The 27,374-nt window shown below is 48.4% G+C and overlaps 1 protein-coding gene across 4 annotated transcripts in view; it reads right to left on the reverse strand.

The window, feature by feature from the left end:
- The window catches only part of WT1 (WT1 transcription factor), a gene marked incomplete at both ends in the record, with an annotated part of 35,159 nt that extends 8,501 nt beyond the window's left edge, over nucleotides 1–26,658 (reverse strand). For 3 of the 4 annotated variants that reach the window (XM_082485541.1, XM_082485539.1, XM_082485538.1), the window contains 6 exons: nucleotides 4,752–4,902; nucleotides 6,283–6,385; nucleotides 15,835–15,912; nucleotides 21,559–21,661; nucleotides 21,901–22,023; nucleotides 26,268–26,658. In XM_082485541.1, coding sequence (XP_082341667.1) covers nucleotides 4,752–4,902; nucleotides 6,283–6,385; nucleotides 15,835–15,912; nucleotides 21,559–21,661; nucleotides 21,901–22,023; nucleotides 26,268–26,658 — 949 coding nt within the window. The remainder of the gene's footprint in view (nucleotides 1–4,751; nucleotides 4,903–6,282; nucleotides 6,386–15,834; nucleotides 15,913–21,558; nucleotides 21,662–21,900; nucleotides 22,024–26,267) is intronic. The other variant, XM_082485540.1, reaches the window with a different exon arrangement.
- Between the last annotated feature and the right edge of the window lie 716 nt (nucleotides 26,659–27,374).

Consider the following 27,374-nt stretch of genomic DNA (forward strand, 5'->3'; position numbering starts at 1 on the left):
AAACAGTATAGCGGGTCTGATGGCATGCACATGGAAGCATTTCTTGAAATACTTGGAAATATAATCTTGATTAAATTAAGGACAAATTTAACCAATGCATATATTAAAGGAAACAATCCAAGATGCTTACACAGAGATATGATGACACTGCGTAGAAAACAAAAAGCAAACAAACAAAAAGAGGCACAGTATGTGGACAGAAATCCTAATTTCCCTTTCCTTCTACATCTTCCACGTCAGTTAGTGCCAAGCAAAATGGCTGCCAAAGCCAACTGTCACGTACCTCTTTACTCCCATACGTTTCATCAGAACAGGATGACAGAAATGTCCCAGATTAGAAAAAGTCTGTTAGTACCCCATCAAATCACTGTGCCGAGAGGGGTTACAGCAGTGTCTAGCTTCCCCAGGCCTATTGAAGCCTCTCCAATAAAAGGCTAAAGTCTCTGAATGTATGAAAAAATACCCCATAATGCTGTCACCTTCCTGTGTGACTACATACAATTTCAAAACAAAACAGGAGATGAAGATGAAGCTTCACCAGTCCTTCTTTCCACCTGCCACTCGGAGGCTTTTACGTTTCGTTACTGAAAGAGGGCACACAAAAGAAAGGCATAATGAAATAGTCAAGATGGGAGAGGATACCGGGAATAGTAGTTCTTTAATATTTAAGAAAATATTGAGAAAAACTAAAGCTCAACAATCACAGAACAAGTATGGATCAGCCTTTGCATGTATCGCAATAAATGCTTCTAATAAAATAAACCTATTTGCTCAAAAATAGTTAACTTAAACTAGAGGAAGCATGGGCACATTTTCTCTGGAGCAAACTCATTTGCCCAGATTCATGGGAAAACAGAAATTCCTACTGCCGTAGCAGTTGCACAAAATATTCACAATCATCGCATTTAATTAAGGAGTGCTGGAAGAGCAAAAGCCCATCGCTAACAAGAAATCATGAAAGGAGGCTTTTTTTTTGAAACCAGAGACTGCAAGTCCAAATGAGAATCTGAGGGCTTATCTATACTCCTTTCACCCACTTAAACCCCTTTTCTTGTATACCCACATAATCAAATGAGCACAACCCCATAATCACAACTTTACCTCACTAATATAACATTTTTCTATTCAATATAATTTGCTTTAGCAATCTTAGATAAAATGTACGTTTCCCGATTTAGCAGGGAGCCTTTATAGGTAACAGTTGCTATCATCTTCACACTGGAGATCAGGTGTGAGATGTCATGACTGTTTTGATACTAATCTTGTATTTTAAATAGATAAGTATTCTTATTTTATGCCGTAGAAACAAAAGCCTAAAAGCAGTCCATGCTGGGCGAGGCTAAAGGTCCATCCAGCCCAGCATGGCCCACATGAGATGCCTGCAGGAGAGCAGAAGATAGCAAGGACACAGCAGCACTTTCCCCGGACACTCTCCTAGTATCCAGCAGTTCATGAGTTAGCACCTTTCTAAGCCAAAGGTGGCTTTCTATTTAACACTCATTAATGGAGTTTCTTCCCATTAATTTGTCCAGTTGTTTCTTGAACACACATAAGCTTTCAGCTGCCACACTATCCTGCAGAACGGTATGCCACGGCTTGAGTATGAAGGTCAGTATTTCAAAGCACCATTAATGACAGAGTGCTACCCCACAGGTTACCACACTAGGCTCTTAAGAGGAGAGCCTGTGCAGTTCCCAGCTCAGGCACAACTACACCCATTTATCAATTTATCATTTCTGTATATAGAGGACATAGCTCTGTCTTTCAAAGGCATTGTAATGATGAACTGCATTAATGACTGTAAAGCATTTAGCAGCGCAGTGGCACATGTCATAGTAAAAGGATATTTGCTTTAGTCAAAGCAAAGAAATCATTGTTAGATGATAAGCATAAAAATCATTATTAGACTGCATTACATACATCCCCAGAGCCTCAGCAATTCGCCACCGAGACCTGAGTCCCCTACCACATAAAGGACAACCTTCCTGATTTACAGATTCCCATATCCCATTGTAGAAGCTCATACCTGCAGCTGAACATATTTAGGGTGAAGAATATCCCTGGCAAACAGGCAGAGAATATTTTCTCTGCAAAGATGCTTAGCTTTCCGCTAGGATAAATCCAGTTTGTCCAATGTGTGGCACTGAACCCAAAGGGTCTCTGGAAAGAATGCTGATGTTTTCACCATAAATGAAATTTATGGAGGTCTAGATATCAATTTGTTTCTGCAAAGAAGTCTCTGAAGTCTGCCACAGGATGACAACTCACATTATTTGCTGAAAAGTTATATGTATTTTTGCATTTCCTTTCAGAGGCCTATCTACTGCAGCAAAATACACCGAGATAAGAAAAAAGCTTTTTTGGCTGTACATGTTTCAATAATGGCATTGTTAACAATGGATAAGCAGTCTTGGAGGGTACAAAGTGTCAACATATTTTCAACTAAGGCTATGTTGAAACATTGGTAAAAACTGATTACAGAATCCAACTTTGTGTTTCAGGACCCTGCTTGATTTTGTAATAGTACAACTGATGAAGAATGGAAGACCTGATGATCCAGTCCTCTGGAAGTATCTATTATAGAAAGAAAAGATAATCAAGTGCCAACATTATTCTGCAAATATACTATCTGCTGGTTTAAGGTTAGATGTATGTAACAGCTTGTTTTCAAATCATGTGTTCATAATAAAAAAAAATGACCTACTACTACACTAAGAAAGGTGGAAGAGCTTCAAACCCATGAGTGAATTCAGAACCACCTTACAGGAGGACTAGTAAAATTTTATGTTGGCTGTAGAGGTATACCAAACACAACTAAATTATCCTCCACTTGAGCTGACATCTGATAGCTCTCCTGACTTTACACTGGCTTGTCAGGATTCCTCCTCATCAAAACACTGAATCAGAAGAAGAAAAAACACATCCCTTTGTTTAGTAAGCATATTAGGTGTTACGTTTGCCAACTATTTTCTGTCTAATATGCTAATTCCACCAAGCCCAATTTCTGTACCTAGTAGAGAATTCTAGAATGGGGCTTTGGCGTTCATTGGGTTACAAACAGAAAGATGATCAGAGAGCCTATGGGACAGCCACGTAATTATCAACATAAACCAATAGCCTCACTGGAGTCCTGCTAGCCTCTTAAGATATCCCCAAACATATAAAAACAAGCAGGTGGAGAAAAGACAGAAGGTGCAGAGGAGTGTGAACTGTAGATATCGTAATTGTTACCAACAAGACACACACATTCTTCATAGTGATGATTTCCTTTACCCTGTTCCACTACAGCATAAACCAAAGGAGGGGCATGTATGACCTCAAAGACAACACGAGAAGTCTCGCTAGGGATGCCAGATGGCCATAGTCCTATCCTCTATGTCTTTTGGGGCTTTTCTGACTCTATGTGCCTAGATTATATGTGGTAGAATTCTGAAAATCTTCTTCAGTCAAGGAAAACAAAAAAAAGGATGTAAGCTGATGCATCCTTGTGATGCATCCAGAAATAATATTGCAAAAGCCAAGCCACTAAATGAAACAAAAAAATAGACCAGAGTAAAGAAATTATGACTGTTAAAATAAAGGGTAAATAAATTTATGAGGAAAAATTCAGAACTGTTCAGGCATACTCAAGAAAAATACTGCAATTAATGGACCCCAAAAGATCTCCAATTTTTCTTGTTTCAAATTTATTTACAGAAAATAGAGTAGCATTTCCATAGACCTTCATCTCTAAAGACTAAATTCCAGTTAAAACCTAAATTATCTTAAACATGTAATCTGAGCAACACTGGAGAAGTCTATCTGAATATTTTGTGACTTGCCCATTCAGAATTTAAAAATCCTTTGTAATGTTCATTTCTCACCAATAAGTATTTTACGTAATTAACCAATGTCACCACATAGTCTGCAAAAGGACAAGTTTGCAACTATTTTTTATGAAATGTTAGACAGTCTGCTAGGTCACAGCAGCATGGACTGCCTTCCTGTTGTCTGTTTCATCCCTTTGACCTTCCACCATATTTACGGCTAACTGAACATCCGTATTTACAGATTTTATCCACAGATTTCTAGATGAGCACAGAAGAACTGCCTAAATACAAACATGACAGGCAATCAAAAAATGCATAATATCTAAAGGTGTATAATAATTTTACATTTCCAACGGTATGAATTTTCCAATAGTGGAAATAATTCTGTTTATTCTTTGGCAAGGTGCAACAGGGCATCTGATTTCCACATTTTGAGGTGTAACAAATCGCCTGAACTCAGAGAGAATCCAGATCTCTGCCTACAAATGACTGGCTTCAGAGTCTATTCTTCATGAAAAGATCCTATAGCAAGGAAGGTCATTTGCCAATTCCTGCATCCACCCCCAACCAGAAAAGGCTTATACAGGCAGACAAGAGGATGCTAAATGTCTAGGTTCCTCTTGCAGAGGAAACTTCTTAAAAAAAAAAAAAGAAGAAGATTCACAGCCCTGAACGATGCCCTATAACAGTAAGAGAGGGAGGGAGGTGATCTACTTGCTGTCAGTGCTGCTCTGTGTTTTTCTTCACTAGATTCAGAGAGTCTTCTGCATCCAAAAGAGAGACTGCCCAGATGACAGAGCCCATGCATACTCATCTGACAGATTCTCGCTGCCCCTGACCTGGCAGATCATTTCTTGCACCTTATGCTATTTTAAAATCACCCTACCCACTTTGCTGTCCAGTGCTGCAATGTGATTTATACCAATCCATGTTGACACTTACCAGTGTGCTTTCTGCTGTGCATCTGTAAATGGGACAACTTAAAGTATCGCTTGTTACAGCCAGGGTATGCACACATGAAGGGACGCTTTTCATTTGTCTCACTTGCTGATCGGACAATAGTTGGAGCTACCCCTGGCACCCGTCGGACATCCTGCAATGACAGAGACTTGCTAATGAAATGTGTATGTTCTCAAGCTTTTACTTAACATATTCAAAGACAAACAATCAGAGGCACTTCTCCAGGACAAAGAGATACTTATATTATACTGCAAACAGGCAATTTTATTTTATTCTACATTAAAAACGTACAACCTTAGTATACCTTAATCTGTTCTTTGCGGAGTATTAAAATTATTTGAAGGTGAAATACGGTGAACTCCACCTGGTAAATTCTCTCACCAATATTTATATATAAGGCTAAACGGGCCACATTCTGACCTCATGTATAATCACACATTCTGGAAGAACACTCAATGGCACATGAAATAGTTTCAGGCTTATACCAGTGTAAGAGAGAAGACCGTGAGCCAAAGTAGCATTCTCCTCTTCATTTTAAATACTCATATGGAGTTAAAGGACAGGCAAATTAATATATTGGGTTAATACAAATGGGTAAAAAACAAAACAAGAAAGACCATCTAGGTGGACCTGGTGAATAGTTCAGCCTTAATGCATTTTGGCCACTGTCACGATATTCCATCAAAGATGATCTTCTCCTTCTGGGATAATTAACTTCCTTAAACAATGTCAACTGCTTACTTTTATTCACTCAACAAAAGCTGGCTCACGAGCCTATATTCTGAGAGCTTCCCACTGAAAAATGACTTGTTAAGCTATACATAAAAAGGAAAAGCAGAAAAGATGCTATCTAAAAACCTGGATGTATGTTGACAACACAAAGGAACATAGAAGAGGCAGATATCATGTAATGACTTTGCCATCAGTTTTAAGATGGTATATCTTTTACAGTGGTATTTATTGATGATATGACTGTTTTAGAAAGGGAGGAAATTAACTCCCGGGAATGCTAAGTTCCTTCCAAATATTCACTAATTACTTAGTCATTAGGAAACAATCACTTATCATATTTTGTTTTAAGGAAGTATGTTTGAATTACTAAAGTTTCAGAAACCCATAAAAGCAAAATGTCATCTAACACTTTCTTTTGTGTAGTTATCAGACGTAGTCCAATGTAACCACAGAAGCTTCACACGGCCAAAGGGATTGGAGCTACAAGTTGGAAACTGCATCGTATCTTTTGGACCATCCTGAGAAGCTGGTAAGGAATATTGCCTCGCAGATATACTTTAGAAGAATAAATAAACAATTTTAAATGACTGTGTCAGAAAGAAATCTTACATTATACTTCAATGGCTTCAGTGAAGTCCGGACACTTATGTAAAGCATTTCTTGATAACACAGGAAAACCGCAAATCAAGGATGGATTTATAAATACCAGTGAAGTAGTAAATGAACATTATAAACAGGCAGCAATTTTACTTTCCTATGAAGAATGCTCTACTATACTCACTTGTATGCCTCTAAAAACTCCATGGGTGTGTATTCTGTATTGGGCCCCACAGCTGTATAGCATGGGAGCGCTGTGGTTCTCATTTTCATATCCTGCTGTATGGCTGTAAATAAAGAGGGGAATAATGGAAAAATGAAATATTTTTCAGTACTCAGCTCCACGTGAGAGGTTCCATTTCTTAAGTTGATGATAACATATACGGAGTTTGCTTTTATAGCCAGGATATCCAAGTTCAAATGAAATTCACCAAAGGAAACCTGCTCTGCCTTCGTATGGATCTGCTCCCGCTGGCACAATGCACTGACTCTGTACATACATCTATTCGTATTCATTACGACAGTCCAGGGAAAAAAAAAAAAAAAAAAGTCATTATTTGAACTCTGATGTATTTCCACAAAGATTTTAGGTAAGAGGAAAAAATCCACATAGCAGCATAACTGTGTCATGTGCACATGTACACATTATTTATCAGTTAAATGCAGGGCTGCCTATTGCTAATATCTTTTGGAATGAGCAAAATGCCTCAAGTTTCACATTAAGTGCAGTGGATTTTTGTCAGCACCTCATGACTCAGATATTACCAGATACTACCAAGAAAGTGATGACATTTATAAGAATAGCAGTCATGTCCTCATAAACAGAGATTACAAATCAGTGTCCAAACTATTTATCCCGCATATCAGCTTGCAGGATGTGCTACAAATTAACCCTTTATAAAAATAAAATAAAAACCAAAACCTGCATATCCTTACTAGGTATAAATTTTCAAGATCCCTCATGCAGCATCATCACGATAATTTTAAAAATTTGTAACCTTCTTTGTGTTTTGGGGGTGTCACAACCACATGTTTTATCTAATTATATTCTTCAAAATACTATGTTCTCCTGTCCAGAATGTTAGGAACATTACTCTGTTTCTCATTTGCAACTTTCTTGTCGAAATTATGTAAATAAATTTTAGGTTTTATTTTAAAATGAGTATTTTACATTAGAGTGTACATTGCTACATGTATTAATATACATTGGCAACGGTAAGTGTTCATGTTTTACACAGCACTAGAAATTAGAAAGCCCAGAGCAAAGCCCAAGGGCACACAGCTAGGGACAAAGATGGATACGTGGGATGTTATCCCAGCCTTTGCCAAATGCTTGCAATAGCAATTTGAAGGGGTCCCTGAGGCCCAGACTCTCATTTCACTGGTCCTTCCTTTCTCTTCACTCAAAGTTCATGTGCAGAGTAGAATTACAAGGAAGTTTTAAACCTCTTAAGTGATTTGCAGAACAGCCAGTGGAACTGGAATGCAGGAGATGTCTAAACGGTTTGTGAACCTGGCTAAACAGGAGGGGAGCAGGATTTGTGAGCAGCTCTTACTGCAGCGCGCGGGTTGCATTCCTCGTTATTTGTCCCCAGAGCAGCCTGCAGGCTGCCACCTGGCAGATGTGCTCCTTTAGATCAATTCCTTTGCTGCTTAAAATACTAGTTTCAAACCCTGGCTCCACCTGGCTATTCAAATCAAAGGCTACACCTTTTAGGAACATGTGCTCTGTTTACTTCCATATTAAGTGATAAACAGGTGATCATAATGAAATAAGTTATAGGGTGGCAGCAAGAAAGTCTCTCTCATCTGTAGTAATATTGGTAATAATAGATAAAGGAAGATACCATTATCCAATTTAAATGGATTAAACTCTTCTCTAGCTATGTACCATGTCCAACTAATTAAGGCCTCCTCTCTGCTCAGGGCCCAGATGTGGCCTTTCGTTCCCTGATACAAGTACGAAATTTCCATTGCTATTACCATTTGCTCAATTTGAGTTCCCCACCAGCATGGAATTTTCCTCTCTATCTAAAGGCAGAAAAAGCACCCAACCCGTGCTGACACCCATGTTGATCACAAATTAAATGCTGCATTTTAAAACTGAAATTAAATGAGAAGTACCATTTATAAAGAGAAAGTTCTGCAGTAGAAGCTATTGCTGAACTGTAACGTAGCAGCAAATCAAGGGGAAATATGAACTTCAGCACTAGTCACCCCGAGTAACCGTGTAACCCCTCATTCACACCTGCACTAGCAACCTTACACGTTACAATAAACACGAGACACAAAGTTAGATAAGAAGAATTCCCAGGTCAGAACTGACAGAAACTTTAGGAATACATACAGGAATACACAGTAAAATTTTATACCATAAAACACAACCTGACTTGCCCTCCAAATTCACGTGGTTTCCATCTTTCAGTAATAACTGTTTTTTTAAAGACCAGTCGGTTCTGAAATAATTCCTCTCAGGAATAAGAAGCCAAACAAAGACCCTGCCCACGCCCTAAGGAATGGCTCTAGGAATGGGAGGTATCTTCCAGGTAATCTCCATCCCAATTTTTATTGCACAGTTGGGAAGCCTTCCTCAACATTCAGCCTTTTTAATATTTCCTCCCATTATTTCTAGTTATACTTCACTAAAACGGTACATACAACTCCAAAGCCTTAAAGATTAAAACCTGTTTTCCGAGCCTCTAGTCCCATAATATACTAAGTAATGAATAGCCATCTACTTAACCAGCTCCCTAGGAGGGATGCTTTAATAATCAGGAACCCTAGTTCCCATTTTACATTGGGCACATTTCCATCAACGTTGGCTGGTACTCAGCGTGGTCATATGGATGATGACAGCAAAATGGATCACGTGAGAGCTCTTGGTTAAAATACTATTTATTCACTATGAAGTGCTATGGAATAATCTGACCTTCAGGGAGATAGAAATGAACAGGTGAATGTTCTTTCAAGTCAGGAGGATTTTTCACAAACCGTCCCTACACCGCTGCTCCCTTGAACTTCAACCTGCACCCAACCTTCACCCTGCAGCGATAGTAACCTCGTTGTGAAATACAATTTTTTTTCTTCCAACCTCTTTACTCAATGCATCCATGATGTATGGCACAAAATGTATACCACAGTTTGCACAGCTCGCTTGTTTCATATTGCTGCGATTTATATACTAAAATAAAAGCACTGATAGAAGAACAGATATAAATCTCCTAAACACATTACTGAAGCTCAAACACCTGCTTTATTGCATACAAGAGATAACAACAAGATGCAACGCGACATACATAGGCAATACAAGTAACTGATGAATTTATACCCGCAGTACATTAACTAAATGGAAATCTTAAGAGGGTAGGAGATCCCGTAACTTTCATCTTTTCTGGTCAGGCCCTCTATGTTTAACTAAGCAAAGAGACAGTGCCTTATACGCTTAGGTCACCAATTCTGTAAGTATAATAACGAAAAAATATCCCGATAGACTCTCAGGACTAGATAACAGCCCAGATCTGCACCAAAGCACTGCAAGGCGTACGCTGTACACCCCACTTCCGCTAACAATATATGCATTATAAATTAAAAAGAAAATGCGTTAGAGATTACACTGTGCTGTTCAGATGAACAGTGATAATCCAGGGAAGGCAAACGCTGATACTTTGGGAGAGACAGGCTTCTGGGACCAGGACCCACACGTTCACTCCCAGCAGGATGGGCTGCTCAGGCAACACCACAGCAGCTTGGAGAACTGCCAAGGGAGCCGCTCACTGCCCTGCTGCAAGAGCGCTCGCAGCACGGGGGAGAGCACGGCCAAAGCTCCTATGCTCTGTCTTCCCCTGCTCCAAGGGCTGAGCCGCCCCCAGGAGAAACTCAGCTAAGGCCAGGGGGATAATCAGGGGGTGAAGAGTTGAGTTAACCAAAGAAGAAAAAGGGAAAAGAAAAAATCCCCAGTAAGACCCCAGAGTGATAGTTAGGAGAGACGCTGGACCCATCCCTCCACAAGTCCTAAAAGGAGTCAAAACTAAACAAGGCTGGACGCAGGCAAACTGGCCTGCCAGAATCCAACGGAAATTTTTGTTCAAGGAAGGACTGAAGGATTTGGCCTCACAGTCTAGTTCTGCCTTTACTTGTAAATATACAACTCCTTTTAACTTCAATGGGAACCGCACAAAGGCAGAACCGGACTATAAATATTTAGAATTTGAGTTAGTTGGTGAAAAAAGGACTCAGTATATTTTGTTCTCTGGTTCTAGGCAGCCAGAAACAGACCTGGAAACACAGCCGTAAAACGTAACTCTAGATAACTGGGAAACAAAGACTGATACTTATGCAACATAAAACGCTAAGCAAGCGCTACGTGTTGTGGAGTATTTAGAAGCGCTTGCATTTACCGTTAGCCCAGCAAATCCTTCACACTCGGAGAGTAGCTCTTTTAAAATGATTAATCTCAAAGTTGTACAGATTGTACAAAGATTAATAAAAATGAAGGCTTTACAGATGAGAACGTGTGATGAAAAACAGAGCAGCTTTAGAGAGTTGTATCAATCTAAGTGGTTATAAAAAAAACTCATAAAAGATGACATCCTAATCTGAATATTTTAAAAAATAATCAAGCTGCAATTTCTCTCTCACACCATTTTCACTTTGTTAAACTGAAACTGTCTGTCTAATGTATAACGCAGTTACAACTTAATCTGAAGAGTTAAGCTTTTTATTATTATTTCATAAACCAAAAAAGGGAAGCTTTAGGGCATACTGAGGAGAGTTAGAAAATTTCAGATGAAACGTGAATACACATTGATTCATGAGATTCAGACTTGGAAGAATAAAAAAAGCCAGAAAGCAAGATTACATAAAACAGGCACCACATTAAGCCTCAATTTAATTGTGTTTCAATGCAGGAACAGGAATTTTAGGGTTTAGAAACGGAGCCAAAAATGAGGCAAAGTGAGGGTGTGGGCTAGTCCCGTTGATAACAGAACATAAAGGAAGAGAAGTAGAGTTAATTCCCTCTGCTAAAATATTTACCATCCTAGCACCCTGGGAAAAATATGTATGGAGACAGCGAAAAGATTCTGATTAGTTATATAGAAGATCATGTTTCGGCCTGTTTTTTGTCTAATACTATTACGGAGGGTGGAGTATAAAGCTGCGTTTTTATCTGCAGTTTCCAAGGCAAAGGAATATTAAAAAATGGGATTTCACAGCCCTTCTGCCATTTTCAATGAGAAAACCAGCTGGCTGACAAAAGGAAGGCACTGGATTTTCAGGGGATCCTAGTCTCTCTGACTTCAATAGTCTTTCGTTTGGGGTTTTTTACCATTGACCTGAATGGAATCAGGATTTCACCCAACACTACCCTTCAAAACAAGACCCTCAGCTATCAGTGGGAAAGGGGAAATTCAGTATTAGAGACAATAGGTCATTGTCTGTTCCCAATTCATGTTGATTACAGAACTGAACCCAAGTAGGAAGTTTTGCACCTCCAAATTTTACTAATAAGACCACCAAAGCTAAACAGAAAACCCTTTACAATTTGCTCCTAGACAAAATAAGCTTCCACTGTCTTGTTTTAGATGCAGTTTTAACAGTGTTCTACAGAGATCATACCTAATTTTCCTTCCAGTGAGCCTGAGCAAACAGCAATAAATACAAACTTCCACGGAACATGCTGACTATTTAACACCCGAGCAAAACCAAAAGGGAAAAAAAACAAATTTTGTCTGGTTTCAGATGATTGTTGGAAATATGGATCAAAACTTTTTACTCAAGCAGCTGGAGAGACAAATACATAATATTTCTGTTAAGTCTCGCTGTTGGGTATGTGGCTACACTTTTTGTCAAATGTACCATATCATTTCCTGCTCGGTATAAGTTATTTGCATGTCACTTTTATACAGAACTCATCAAAATATCACGGAAGGTTTTCCAGTCGTGAGGTCTACCTCTGCAACAACACTATGAAGAGAAGCAGTATTTTCCACATTGGACAAATAAGAAAGCAACAGAAATATTAAGGACAGAAACTGAAGGGAAAGGTGTCCACTAATGTGGGACATCCATTTTAAGATGTCTGGGACCTGAGTTCTCAGGGTGATAAGTAAAGGACCCACTGACTTTCCTGCAACAGTATAAATCTGATCGCAGCTTGTTACAAACAAAATACCACAAAATGGGGAACAAACCACCAGCAAACAGTCTGAAGAGATAAAATCCAGTCCCACAGTGATGTTCACTGCCTTAACCATGAAGTTTTCCTTTCAGACCCTGGAAGCTGCCAGTTTGTGTGACAGTTCTCGCAGACCAGCCAGCCCTCCCTCTTGTCTGCCCAAAGTTCAGAAGGTGAAGGAGAAGCCCCTGGACAAACAGGCAACACGTAATGAACGTACTAGCTCACAAGGCACCAAATGTGGACTGTTCTTCCCTCACACGTGTTATAAGCACAACTTGAGCTCAGTCTTTGGCACGCAGAACCTAAGCAAAAATCTGTAACACGGATTCAAGTCATTTGGACTGTATGGTAGCAGTAGTGGGTTGTCTTCTTCTCTAGGGACAACTCCTTGCAGAGCAAAGCTTATTTGGGGCTGTCAGACTTCCTTGTGGTTTGCTAGCAAGTAGAAACATCTAGAATTCAACTTTTCAGACTTAGTCCGTGTTCTGGAGTAGTCTGGCTACAGTCTTTTCTGTCTGCTTCCCCATTTACACCTCTCTCCCCTTCCCCTGCCAGTCTATCACATTCTTGTATTCTGCCAGAACGCATCATCTCTGTTCACTTTCTGTGCCTCTCTCCACCACTTAGCAATGGCTGGTCAGAAACTCTATTCCATACCTTTTACTGCCCACCTCTGCTTGACACTCAGGCCATGCCTTCTGCAGTTCCCTAATGCTTACACCTACTGAAAGCACTCAAAGACAAAAAGCCACAGAGTCAAAGAAACTTCTTGCCCTCGGTTCCAATTATCCAGGGAGGAAAAAACATTCAGGGGAAAAAAGTCTTCTAAGGCCTTAAAGCCATAGGCTGAAGCAGGCTCTGAGCAGATAAAATCATTTGATAGTTTAGATGCCTGGCTCTTGCTTCTGATCACACACGAACAAGACTGTTCATAAGCTTGGAACTCAACGGGAATGATTTTCACAATGACAGAAAAGGACACAGCTTTGGCCACCTGACAATATTCCTTGCCAAATTTCAAACTTCTAATCTGGAGTGAAGAGATTCTGGAGCTGATCAATCAAATACTAGCAAGAATGTAAACAGCTAAAACCAGAAGGCTCTCAGATGAACTGCTAGATAACAAGCATAGAAGCTGCTAACTAACTCTACCTGAAATGCACAGCAACAGCTTCATTTCAGTATATTAAATATGCTGAACATGACCCCAGAAAGCAAGCTACTGAACTGGTTTACTGTCAAGTATAAAGTGTATGACCCATAAGTTTTATACAATTGTAGAGTTCTGTAACTATTTGCAGAACTTACTGGTAATGTTTTCTCCCTTCTTATAATGTGCAAAAGTCTTACCGAAGCCAGGAAGAAGTGCTGCGGAGAATTCAAGGCAAGGAGCTAAACAAGGACTGTCATCGTTGGACAGAATCTAGAAGCTCCATATTTCAACAGAAGGATTGATTCCAAAATTCTTAAATTACAACTACAAGATTGAGAAAAGCATCTGAAATACTAAACGCCTGGGAATCACTTATGAACAGTTCATATATTTTAAAGATGTAAATCTTGGGAAGAATACCTTATGTTCATGGCAACTGAGATTGGAGGTACTGTGCATTGTAACTCTCAGCCAGAAAAGACAGATAACTATTTTGGCTCATATTACCAGTGATGAGGCTATGTCTAGCACTGATTTTCCACAGATTCTACAATCTTGGCCTATACCAAAACTTTCAGCTTTGTTTTACCATAGATCATTTATCTTGATTTCTTTTTTCCCCCCCTTTTATGCATCCTAGGTCACATACTTTACACTGCTAACAGTCTGACTCCTGGGCAAGTAAGAAGCCATTTATTTTGTTCAGTACTCCTTTAATATTTCTATTGTGTCTTTTTTTTTTTTTTCACTGAATTCCCCAAAGAATAACCTCTTCCTTGCTTTAATAACTTGGACCTCAGTCAAGGTTGATGTGTTTCTCCATTTTGCAGGATATTTTCTTCAGATGAGACAAAACAGTGTCTAATATTGCAATGACTGATCTTTAAAGGGTACAGTTTAAAGAGGAAATCAAAAACACTTATGAAAAAAAGGTAGGAAATAACCTTTAAAAAGAGGGGATTGGCAGCAAAGACACTGAAGTGTACACAACTGTAGGATTTGGGGATCTTCTTAACCACAAGAGAGTTCCTTGAGAGATCTCTCTAGGCTCAATTCTCTAGTTCATTCTGATTAGATAGTTTACTATGCTACTATCTTCTCCCTCTAACCTTCAAACACTATTTGTGAATGAGTTAGGAGCAGACCCATAATATTTTTTCCTTTATCACACTACAGCTCTATACACAAAGTCCATCTTGCACAAGGTTTTCACATTTATGGACAACTACATGAAAGCACAGATCTACGTGGGCTTTTCTAGATTTCTCCTGTTGTTCGCTTGAGGCTGTTGGCACACACTTAGACACTGAGGACATCTCAAAGCAAGTTGGTGATACTTACCAAGGTAGTTTTGATACCTAGTTTTCACGGCCAATCATCTACTCAGAGCAAAGCAGGCAATCTTTGGCTTTGTCTTGGCTAAACTCAAAAGGTGCCTCTTTTGCTCAGGGTAGTGATCGTAGATGAAGCAAGGTGAAGTTACAGCGGTGCACCAGCCCAGCGGGTCTTGGTCCTACCTCATGCTCCCCTGACTGCCTCAGAGGACAACCCACCCGGAGCAGGACCACTGGAGGCGGCGGGCACAGGCTGCCGAGCGGCCCAGCACTGGCACCCAGAGCTCCCTCCTTCTCCCCTTCCTCCCCCAGGCGGCAGCCGGGCTCCCCCGGGGCCGGGATCGGTGTCCCCCGGCAGCCCCGAGGGAGCCCGGCTGCCGCCTGGGGGAGACCGGCGGGGGAGATGCCCGCCCGGGCCGGGTGCCTGGAGCGCTGTCCCGTCGTGTGCCCCCCCCCTCCGGGGCCGCCACCCCGGCGGGGCCCCGCGGCGCCTCGGGGCCTTCCTGCCCGCCCAGCGGCAGGAAGCCCCGCGGGGGAGGCGGGCCGGAGCCTCTTCCCGGCAGGTGGGAGGGCGACAATGGCCGGGAGGAAGGAAGCCGGGAGGCGGCAGGGCCGGGACACAGGACGCAGGGCCTGGCGAAGGGAGGGAAAGGGAAGAGGAATGGTAGGAAGGGGCGACAGCTCGAGGAGGAGAACGCGGAGGGGCCGCAGCTGCCCCCACCGGCACCGGGACCAGGACCAGGACCAGGACCAGGACCGGCACCGGCACCGGCACCGGGACCCGGCCTGGGGCAGAGCGGGGCGGCTGCAGCCCGCCGCCGGAGGGCCTCGCCTTTTATATATCTGCTGCTTAACTTAACCCCCCTGAACCACCCAGCACCCTTACACTTAGGTTATTACAAGCATTTTTAAAAACACGGTAAACTGTAGCCAGACGATGAGCCCCTGTCGGAACCGAGCAGTGATTTTTCGTGTTAGTGACCGGGTTCGAGCCGTAAAAGACAACAGAAAGTTAGCTCAGTAATACAGCTACGCTGGAGCAAAAGATTAGAAAAGAATAAAGCACCTTACCCCTTCAATGTGGATCCCAAGTTCATTTGATTCCATGTCATGCATTCAAGCTGTGAGGTCATTTGGTATAAATTGTCGCTGTTGTGAAAATATGTAGAATTAGAACTAAAATTACTGCCATCAAATTAAAACCGATATGTCAAGAGAGCAACATTTTCTTTGTTATTGTTTTTAAATATATAACAGCAGAAAGTGAATTTATTTTATATAAACCCTTTTTATCGATGTATTGTTAACTAAAAAAAAAAATGAAAGGAAATAAAAGAAAAGAATGGCTGCGGACTGAAAAGTCTTCTTTAATCTGCAAGCCTGTCAATTTGTAAACAGCTGGACGTGGAGACATAAAAGTTTTTCCTTACAGAAAAGTAATATCCGATATTGACACTTGGAAATTAATGAAACGAATATAGGCAGCCTGGCGGGCTAACGAAGCAGATTATTTGTTTTAAAAAGGCAAATCTGTTAACTGTTTTAATCAGGAGCGTGAGAGACCACGTGGGTAATGGAGTGGGGCAGCTATCGTGACTCATGATGGATGTTACTACATCGAGGGGCTTGACAAGCAGGAGAAAAATGGAGTGGCTGAGCGATAAACGAAGCTCACCGCTGGAATATGCTCTTTCCCAGTCGCTACACCACCGAAAACAGCACCGCCGAAGTTTCTCGACCACCGCTTTCCACTTTTGAAGCGGCAAACCCGGGGAGCGCGGTCGCCGGTAAACGACAGCGGGATGAGCTCGGCGGGCGGCGGGGGTGGGGGGCGGGCTTTAAGCCCCGCGGAGCGGCTCGCCCGGCCGCCCCCCGTCGCCCCAGCCGGCGAAAAGAGCCGCGGGGGGGGGGCGGGGGCGGACGCAAGGCGGGAGCCCCCCGGTCCTTTCAGCCGGGCTCTGTGATTGATGCCTCTCACAATAAACGCAAGTCTCCCTGTTGATTAATTACACCTAAATTCGCTGGACTTACGCGGTGAATTTATATCATTGTCTTATTAGAAGAGGGTGGGTTTTATTCTTTTTTTGTGAGTTCTTTTTTTTTTACTTCGTGGCAGGTAGAAGCGACCTAAAAAAGCCAGATTCCAGTGGGAAGCTTTTGCATATAAAAACAAATTAAGTGACTTCAATCTCGAAGTATGTGTAATATCATTTGTCAGTATCACTGGACACTATTATTCATTAGTGTGTCTGAAGTGCTATTATGCTACTACAATGTCCTGCATATCAGCTCAGGAATTGTTAAACTCTCCTGCAGTTTCCCCATTTGCAATAGCAGTCCGTGCTGGTCTGTGCCAACTACGTTTTGCAATTCCACGAATTCTTCCTGTAATGCTGCTGTAATTAATTCCTCCAGGACTCTGATTTTTATTAGAAGTGCCCGCCCGATGCATTTACAGCAGGAGATTTCCCTTTAACTTTCTTTCGCTTGACAGTTCATTTATAAGAGCCTCCCCCACAATATCCACTTTTTCCCCTCCTTTGCTTTTTCATAAAGCAATACACTTATTCATCTTGTCACTACCTCGCAGCCACTGTATTGCATGCCGCCTTTGGGTGACAGTGTCCAAAACAAACCGCTCCGGAACCAGCCCAATGTCCAGCGACGAGGTGAAGCTGCAGCTCCCCGTCTAAAGCTCCCTCCTGCCCTGCCCGATTTACAGCCGCGCTTCGCTCCTGGCTTTGCAGCTCCGACAACAGCTCAACGGCGGAGCCTGAGCCTGCTTCAGCCTGGGAAGGGAGCCCGGGGTGGCTTTCGGGCAGGCTGGGCGTCGTGGAAAGCCCTCGGAGGAAGAGGGCGAGCGAAACTCCGCTCTTTCTGCCCCATTCCGCTCTGCCGCAGCCGGTCCCTCTGGCTCGGGACGGCCCCGGCAGAGACCCGCAGCCTTCGCCCCCCTTTGTCCTTCCGCTGCGGTTGCGGCGGGGCAGGAGCGGGAGGAATGAGTGCCGGGGGGAGCAGGCGCTCGGGCTCCAACCCCACGCCAGCCCGGCTCGGCACCCCACGCCAGCCCGGGCTCCAACCCCACGCCAGCCCGGCTCGGCACCCCACGCCAGCCCGGTTCGGACCCCACGCCAGCCCCACGGCGCGGGAGCCGAGCGGAGGCGCGCTTCACCTGGGCGACTTGGGGAGAAGGAGACGTTTGACTTGCGGGCGTGAGAGTGGATTCCCGCGGGATGCGCTGCGGTCCTTCCGCACACACCGGGTGGGCTATGCCCCGGCACCGGGGTGCCCACAGAGGGGCACCCCCACGCCCCTCACACGGGCTGTAGAGGCGGGTCCGCGTGATCTCTGCTGCCGGCAGTGGCCGCGGGAGAAATTTCTTTTCTGTGGCGATGCAGAGCCCACGGCCCTGAGAGGTTTACATCTCGAAAAACCCGGGATTGCCCAAGATTTGGCTAAATCGTGCGAAAGCGGCCCCGGGGCGGGAGGCGGGCGGGCACCGCGTCCCGGCAAGACCGCAGGCGGGAACGGCCGCGCCGGCCGCCGTTTGCCCGGGGGCCACCGGGCATCGACATAGGGTTAAACTTCTCGCATCTGACATGTGACAGAGAACAGGACATCCCTAACTCCATTTACGCCTCGCCATGGTTTATTATTGACAGTACCGTGAGATGATCTCATGGAATTAACAGCTCCTCTCAAAATCTCGACGTTGGACGAGGTTTGAACGATGAGAAGGAAAGCGGGGTCTCCGGGGAGGTGCCTGCACTGATTCCAATCTGAATCCTTGGCCCTCCAAACGGCCACAAAGAAGACACTAAAAATAACTTATTTTCATTACAGAGATACTTTTAAAGAGAAAGGAGAGGAAGGGGGGGAACGTTTCTACAACGGGGATTAATGTAAGTTGGAGTGGAATAAAAGGAAGTCAACGCTGAGCAAAAAGGGAACTTAAAAGGAAACCAGTAGTAGATCATATAGAGTTTGTTTTGGCCTGCATTGCTGTATTACCGAGTTCTTGACCTCTGCACAGAAAGAGCTATAATCTGAACCGAGACTCCTCCACTTTTAAAGTCTTTGTAAGTGTGACTCACAGTAAATTTTCAACATCGAGCATGTTTACTACATTAAACAGCGCGAGGTAGAAAAGTTCACATCACCATTTTAATGGACCCACAAACGCTAGTCATCTAATGCACACTTGCAATCTGTGCGGGTTTGTCATCCATGTCCAGCTATCAACAACAGGCGCAGTATTCCTTGGCAGACGAGCGGGCTGCGCTATAAACAGAGCGCAAGTAGTTGCCGAGGCGAGAGATTTCAGAGATACTTTTGCTTCCAGTATAAGAATTACGATCTTTTAACCATTTCTTTCAAGCTGTTGCCTTCCCGGCTGCTTTCGCCAGTGCGAGGAGCGGCAGAGGCGACGAAGCCCGTCACGCCGGGGATGAGCACCATCCCCTGCGCGCTCGGTGCGCGCTGCCCGCGGCGCTCACCAGCCGCGCAGGGAGGCGCGCAGCGGGCGCGGGCACGGCCGCGGGCAGCCTCACCGCCCCATCCCTGCCCGCCCCGGTGCTCGGATGCGGCAACCGAGCCAACAGTTGGCAGAGAAGAGCTGGCAAAATTGACCTGAACTGCGAAAAGCAAAATTAAGCTTCGCAAAGGAGGTACGGAATAAACACGGTCTTAAAAAAATGTAATAATAAAGATTCCGCCAGATCAATACGAATGTTGGCTAAGGCAGCGCGGTCGCTTTTCAGGCCGTTGGAAATGTGGCTAACGAGTCACGCCCGTTTCTGCACGGTAACTAGTCACCCACTTTCTTGACAACGCTTTCTAGGAAGAACACTTGTGTAGCAGGAAAATCGTTTTTGTCCAGATGCTTTTGAACACGTGCAGGAGGGGACAAAGGGAGAACGCACTGAGTTCATCCACCTGTTCGGGCTCGGATGCTGGAGCAGGCTCTGTACAACCGGAGCTGCCCTCGACATGGGACAACTTCTGCCCTGACTCACACACCCCCACATCACTGTGAGGTTTAAGGGCTTAAATCCTTATCCTACCGAAGTAAGCAGTGAACCTCCCGGGGAGCAGAGTAGGATCAAAGCTAAAGTCGGGAAGAAATCGCCCCCGTAGGGCAGCGCTGCCCCGTCGCGCCGGGATCCGGGTCCCGAAGCGCTGGGCGGGAGGCGGCGGGGTTAGGGCGATGCCCGGCTGTGCTAACCCCCTCCCCGATGCTTCCCCTGGAGAGGCACGGGGAGGAGAGAGCTCTCTGCACAAGCAGCGGGTTCCTATCGGAATCAAACCTCCCAGGACTGGGCTCGCTCCACTAAACGTACAAACCCCGCAGGGGGCAGCGCCAGCGGTGCCAGTGCCGCCGCCGCCGGGAGCCCCGACAGCGGAGCGGGGCACGGGACGGCGAGGGCCAGTCCCGGGGCCCGGCGGGGCCGGGGAGAGCGGCGGCTGCCTGCGGTGGCTGGGGGCTGCCCTCCCCGAGCCTCCCTACAAACCGTATTTATAGATTTCCCTGCGAGGCGAGCAATCTCTGTCACTTCAGCGCAGGAGTTCGCCCCGCCAATTATTCTGCAAGCTAATCTCTCTGGATAGGCTTCTTTCCTTCCTTCATTACCTCATTCCCTCCTTCCCTTGACGTCAACTCACGTTCATTAGTGAAGTGGCTTCTGGAAGTGACAGAATTTTGTTGTCCCACGTCCAGTGTTGATTAATCAAAGATGATATAACCGGCCTACAAGAGGAGCCGCTCGCGGCTTCCTTCGCCGAGGCATATTGTTTTGTGTGCGAGAGTTACTTAGCAACTCCAAGATACGGGCCTGGCTCCAAGTTCACAAAAAGTTGAAGAATAAATTTTGGGGAACTTCTTTGCTCACTAAACACGTTGTAAAACTGCGAGAGACACGCCCAGCCCCCATGCCAGACCGAAGAAAACGGGAAGCCGCGCTTGCAACGGACCCGTCTGTTGGCCAAGAGAATTCGTGCTTGCAGCAAAGCTCCAAATGCACCTTTCTCCCAGCAAGGAAATCCGAGAGGTTTATTGCCCCGTTTTCAATAAATAACCTCCCTGCAGGCCAGTCCCCATCGCTCCTGGGAGCCATCGGAAGGGCTCTTGGTCTGTAAGACGAAGCCCCTGGACGGAGCTGAGTTTTAATCGCCCGCCCGACCCCTGTGCCACGCTCTGCCCAGCGCTGCTGCTCACCAGAGAGCGCTCCCTCATCTTCCCGGCCTCGGGGAAGAGCGGCAGCGGAGAAGGCGCAGGGACAGGGCCGCGCCTTGCGGGTCGGACCCCGTCACCGGAGCAGGCTGGGTCTCTGCTGGGCTGCGCACCAGGGATGAGCGCACCTGGGCAAATCCCAAACCCTTCGCACCAGAAGGCTCCGTCCGGGACAGGCGTGTCCCGAGGAGGTCCGACAGCCCGGTTCCCGGTTCCCGCAGGCGGCCGGCACCTGCCGCCAGAAAGCGGCTCCCCCGACCCCCGCGGGGGATGTTCCCGCAAACCCCGAGGCGGCCGGGAAACCTCGGAGACACGGCGGGGCCCGGGGCGGAGGGTGCGGACGCTTTTTTGGTTTTATTGGGGGTTTTGATTTTTTTTTAGTGTTTTTTTTTTTTCTTTCTTTTTTAACGTGTGATTATTTTTTTTCTTTTGAGAAAGGAAAAAATAAATCTGTTTCCTTGCAGAAAAGAGAAAGCTGTTTGAACGGCATGCGGGGGAGAGGCCAGGGTCTGAGCTACAACCCGCGCAGGAGGAGGCCAGGCAAAGCTGCCTGCCGGCGGAGGTACCTGTTGTAGGGAGTCCGGAGGAGCAGGGCCTGACTGCCCGTGCAGCTGTCGGTGGGGGTGTGACAGCCGTACACCGGGGGAGGCACCGAGTACTGCTGGTCCCCTGCAGAGAAAACGGCAAAGAGTTACTCTCTGCGGCGACTGGCCGTGTCCTCCCGCTCCGCGTTGCAGAAGGGGCTGCAAAGCCCCGTCCTCCACCGTTTGAGCAGCTCTAGCTCTCTGCCAGGCGGGGCGAGGGGAGACAGCGGCGCGACACCGGAGCCTCTCCGGGTTGCCAGCGCCCTTTGAGAGGGATCCCCGCGGCAGAGAGCGCGGTCCGCACCCCGCGGAGGCTGAAATTACCTAGTGAGGGCTGCTGGCTGATGGGGTCCTCGTGTTTGAAGGAGTGGTTTGTAAACTGAGCGGCGTGGTGAGACGGCGTGTGGCCATAGCTCGGGGTCCCGTCGAACGCCACCGTGCTGTAACCTGCCGAAGAGACCACAGCGGGGTTAGGAGGGTGCCTTGAACCCGCTCGGTCACCAGCTTCCCGCGAAGACTCTCCGAGCAGGCGTGGAGCGAGAGGAGCCCACGTCCGGCCGAGCGCCGCAGGCTTCCACCGCCACGTACCCACGGCACCAAATATCTCGCAGTTACTGCACCCTGTTGAACTTCCCCCGGAGCTGCTGCCCACGGCGGGGAAATAGACACAGCAAGGCTGTGCCCCTTCATTCACCCGCCAACCGTGCCCCCCCCCCCCCCCGCACTTGGCAAGGGCACGGGGCGAGCGGTGGGACCCCCGTGGGCCCCCCCGTGCCCAGGGGAGAGGAGAACCGGGCAGCCCGCTCCGAGGGGCGGAAAAGTCGGAAGTCTCGTTCGTGTTTAAAGAGAACAGATCGGCTTCGGTAATAAAAAGGATGTTTTCATTAATCGTTGCTCATATTAAAGAGGAAGATTCCCATCTGCTCAGTGTACTCCTCTGCCGTTTCCAATTTAGAAGTTACCCTTTAATCTTTTTTTTTTTTTTTTCTAAGAGCAGCTTTCTGAAGAGTCTGCAATAAAGAGGCGGAATGTTTCATGCAAAAATAAAACTCCTCCTTTCAGCGAAAATTGCTCTCCAAAATAATAAACAGCCTATTTTGTTTCCTACACCGAGCAGATTCAGATGGAAAGAGACCACCTCTGCTGACCCCGGGCCGGCACGAAATCGTAAATCAGGTGCTTGGACACCAACTTTCATTAATGACTTGGAGCTGGCTAAACAACTTCAGCTACAAAAGTAATTACAAAGTAATATTATCTCAGAGGCTTCTCGGCTCATCAGCATTTACTCCGAGAACCAAACTCCTCCGAGAGTCACTTCCAAAAAAACAAACCAAAACAGAAAGTCCGTCGCGGGCTGGGAAAAGAAACCAAACCTCTCTCTTAACCCGCTTATTCCGGCACGGGCATCCTCCATAGCCCCGTCTGGATGTGGCATGTGGCCGGAGGGTGACTTTGTTAGTCGAGAGGGAGCACTCGGGACTCAGGCTCCTCTCTCAGTTCCTTTCGGTGCCGGGTGCTCGGCGCTGCGCAGGTCTCTGCTTCACCACCGCCGATCGATAAATCACGGGGGATTTCAGAGGGAATAAAATGGAGAGGCAACAAAGGGATACGGTTGTTGCTTCTCGATTTTATTCTCTCCGCAGACATCCTGGATCCAGCGACATTAGAGGACTTAATTAACCTGCGGGGTTGCGCGGGAGAAACGAAGGGAGCAATAGGGAGAGAAAAAAAAAAATCCAGAAGACTTTGAAACCTTCACCTTCGCGATGATCTTAAGTCGGCCCTGAGATTGCGGGGCTGAGATAGAAGTGGGACTGGCTTGTCCCCGGCCAAATCTCTCTCACATCCCCCTCGCCCCAGGAGCAGAGCTCCTTTCGCGGCGATGCGAGCGGCGTTGACAGGCCGGTACCTTACGGGCTCCCATCCCACAGCTGTTTCTCGCTCCTTATCTCCTCCCTTAGCCCTCAGGGTAGAGGCTCAACCTTCAACTCCCTTTTCCCCATTTCCCTCTGCCTCTTTTTTAACTTTCAGAAAACACTGACACTTTCTACGTTACTTTTGGCCCGGCGCAGACTTTCAGTGACCTTCAAAACTCAGCTCGGAGCAGAACGAGGTTTTGGCCGCATTTTCCGGTGTTGCCTGACCCAAAGCTTCAGGAATGTGATAAGAAAGTTGAGTTCTGAACCGAGCTGCCGATAGCGAGGTCTCTTTAATTAGGGCGTTATCAGAGCCAGGCCTGATTAAAATGTGCTGAAAATAATTGAAAGTTGTACATCTGCTGGAGAACGGGGCCCGCTGGAGGCATCCAGTTGTTGGAGGAGCCCAGCTGGATGAAAGAGACAGGCGAACGGCAAGAGGAAAATTGGGCAGAGGTTTCAAAGCCTTGGTTCCCTAACCCCCACCCTATCCCAGACTTGGCAGTAGTGTCATCGCAGAGCCAAGGTAGCATCTTTCCCACGGTCGGAGGAACCGGCTAAGAAAAAAAAAAAAATAGTTCAACCTTGAGGAGAGCCAAAGCAAAAACATTTTATCCACCCAAAAGAAAAAAAAAAAAAAAAAAAAGAAAGCAAACACCCTTTGCCGAATTCCTCCTTGCCGAAAATAGTCGTGGCTAAGCCCCAGTGCTGCCCGTGAGGGGACACAGCCCCGAGCTGAAGGGACCCCCCTCCCGCGGGCACAGGGACCGTTCCCGCGGCGAGGCCGCTCGGCCCGCGGAGCACGGGAGGGAGCCGGGACACGGCCCCTGCCCTCCGGAACGGCGCCTTCCTCCAGGCTCCTGCGGGGCCTCGATCCACCCCACCGGGCCCGGGGCGGCGCAGAGACGGGAGGCCGCCAGGCCCTGGCTCTCCGGGGGCGCACAGGTGTGGGTGTGTTTGCGGGGCTTGGGGTGCCGCAGACCGAGTAACGCCCAGTGCGGGCTCCGTGTTTTGGTGCGTTAAAGGCTCCGTTTCTCTTTGGGGTGGTTAAACTCAGACGACAGGACGGCGCGGGGTCGCAGCTATTTTGTCCCTCACCCACTCAGGGCCGAGTTTATTTCCCTCACCCTCCTCTCCACCTTCTCGTCGATATTTCTGCCCAGCGATTACAAATCCTCTCCGATGTCTAAAATCCTTTCAGATGTCTTAAAAATAACAACAACAAAAAAATCCCCCGGCCCGGTGTGCTCTGTGCTGAGGCGATCTCAGACCTCTCCCCGCCGCTCGGAACCTGGGGCCCCCGCGGGGCACGCAGCGGCCCCGGGGCCTTGCCGCCAGCCCGGCCCGGCCCGGCGCGGCCGAGCCTCCCCCCCGAGCTCCAGGGATGCTGCTCCTCTTTCCCAGCCGGGCTCGGTTTCCGACGTTAGAGCCCGGCGCTGGGCGGACAGCGGTGGCCGAGGGGCGAAGGCAGCGGAGCGGTGCCAACGGGACTGCGACCCGGCACTGCCCGGGGGAGGCCCCTGGGCGGCCGCGCTGCAGAACAACCGCTTCCCCTCCGCCGCCATCGCCTCTCCTCCCTGCAAACGTCGCCCCGGGCCGGCGGCTAGCACAGAGCGCGCCCGCCCGGCCTCGGCCTCCGCTCTGCCCCCCCGCCCCTGCCTCCCTTCGCCAGCCGCCAGAGCCGGGGACAGCCCGGGTCCTCCCGGGGCGGTCGCCCCCAGCCCCTCTCTTTGGGTACATGGTCGCCCCCGTGGCGCACAGCTAGCCCGAGCTGCGGGCCGGGCGCGAACGACCCCGCGCCAAAAGCGACGAGACCCCGGCGAGTCGACCCGCTCCGGCCGGGCCGCGCACCCTCCGCCGCTCCCGCTCCCCCGTCCCTCGAGTCTCGGGGCCGCGACGGCCCGACCCCCTCCTCGGCCAGATTCCTCCGGGGCCGGGTGTGCGGGGCAGGCGCTCAACAACACGGGGCCAGCTGAAGGAGGGGGGCACAAGCCCCGAAAGGGCTCGGACGAGCTCGCCCCCTCTCCTTTCTTCCTCCCGTTTGCACCAGCAGATGTTTACACTGCAGCCACTGGAAGAAAAACGATTAGATGATGATCCCGGTGCCACACGCAGGGGCTGACCCATCGCCCGGCCGTGCAGCACCCCGCGGGAATTTCTCAGGGCGGTGCAAACACCGGGGGCCGCAGCGAGCTACAGCGCAGCCGGCCCCGGCCACGGAGATGCTGAAAAGCAACTACGAGGCGCCCCTGTTTGTGTAGCCCGGCCTGGGGACAAGGGGCTTGAAAACACTAAGGTGCGGACAGCGGTTGTCGGATTCAGGAGGAGGTTTGGAGGTACATTTTCCCCTCTCCCCCCAAGATTTGTAGAGGAAACTGTTTCGGGGCACCGGCCCCATCTCTATTCCAGGACTTGAGCCGTCCCCGGCCCGCACAAACCTTTGCGAGGCGAGAGAGGCTGCTCCAACCCGGGGAGTGTGGGCGGAGGGGGGGCTCCAAGCCCGCCCGGCAGAGCCGCCCGCTGCAGCCCGCTGCCCCACAAGGAGAGGTGGGGGCAAGCAACCCGTGGCTCCTAAAACTCCCCGGAGCGACGTGGCTGCCGCACAGGGAGGGAAAGGAGGCACGGAAGGGCTGGCTCCCCGAACCCTGCCCGGCTACTGCGGAGAGAAAGGCTGGGCTTGGTGTTTACATCAAGCGCGGCCCGGCGAGGCTCAGCGGAGGCTGGCGGGGGCCGCCCCCCCGAGCCCGGGGCGCCCGGCAGCACTGCCCTTACCCTGGTTGCGGATGGCTTGCTGGCTCTCCAAGCAGTTGGGCAGGTAGGGCCCGTTGGGGAACATCCTAGCCTGGCCGGAGGGCGGCTGGCTGGGCGGCGGGGCGCCGAAGGGCCCGTAGCGGCAAGCCCCGGCCGTGCCGGTGAACTGGCCGGAGAAATGGACAGTGAAGGCGCTCAGGTATTGCTCCTCGTGGGGGTCCGACCCGTTCCAGCTCGGCTCCTGCTTGATGAAGGAGTGCGGCCCCAGCGAGCCGTAGGAGGCCCCCGGGGGGAAGTCCAGGACGGGAGCCCACTGCGCCGCGCTGCTCACCGGCATGGTGCAGTTGCTGTTGCCCGGCAGGGAGGGCACGGAGGGCAGCAGCGCGTTGAGGTCTCGGACATCGGAGCCCATCTGCTCGCAGACCTTCTGCCTGCCGCCGGGCAGCCAGTCTCCCCCCGGGCCGCACTTGTTCCAGGACACCTGGCCCCTGCCCGCCAAGCCGGAGGCCGGCTCCGGCTGCAGGCACCAGGCTGGCGAGCTCAGCCCTTTGGGGGAAGTTTGCTCCGCGACGCAGCTCCCCGGGTCCAGCCCTGCGGGAGCCGGCAACAGCGACAGGGAAAGGTTGTTCTCCAGGATCGCCTCCGGGCTTGCACCCGCTCGCAGTGCAGGGGCAGGGCGGGGTGTGCGTGTGGCTGGGTCCGCGTGTGGCCGTGTGTCTGTCGTGGCTGTGCGTGTGTCCGTCTGTCCGTGCTAGGGGGGCACAGCCGCCTCGCACGCCTCACCTCGGATGCCTGCTCACCCTCAACTTTGCAAAGCTCAAATAGAGGCGCTTGCAGGGGAGGAGGAGTCAGCCACGCCGATCCTCCATTCACACAACCTCCGCCGAGGGGCTGCCCACAGCCCGCTCGGCTGAACCCAGCCGGACCAGACACGCGGGGGAAGGGGTGGGGGTGGGGGGCGAGGAGAGCCGGGGATGGAGGGGGAGAGGTTACTGTGGGAGAATATATCTCCCCTACGCATCCCTCCCACCCTTCTTCTGGTGCAAGCGCCACTAAATCTCACGCTAACGTCCCTTCGCTTTAGGAGAGACTTGCGAGACTGTTAGAGGGATCCAGGTGGCCAGTAAG

The sequence above is a fragment of the Vanellus vanellus genome (genome assembly GCF_965231255.1).
Source record: "Vanellus vanellus genome assembly, chromosome: 6".
In the NCBI taxonomy this organism is placed as follows: domain Eukaryota; kingdom Metazoa; phylum Chordata; class Aves; order Charadriiformes; family Charadriidae; genus Vanellus; species Vanellus vanellus.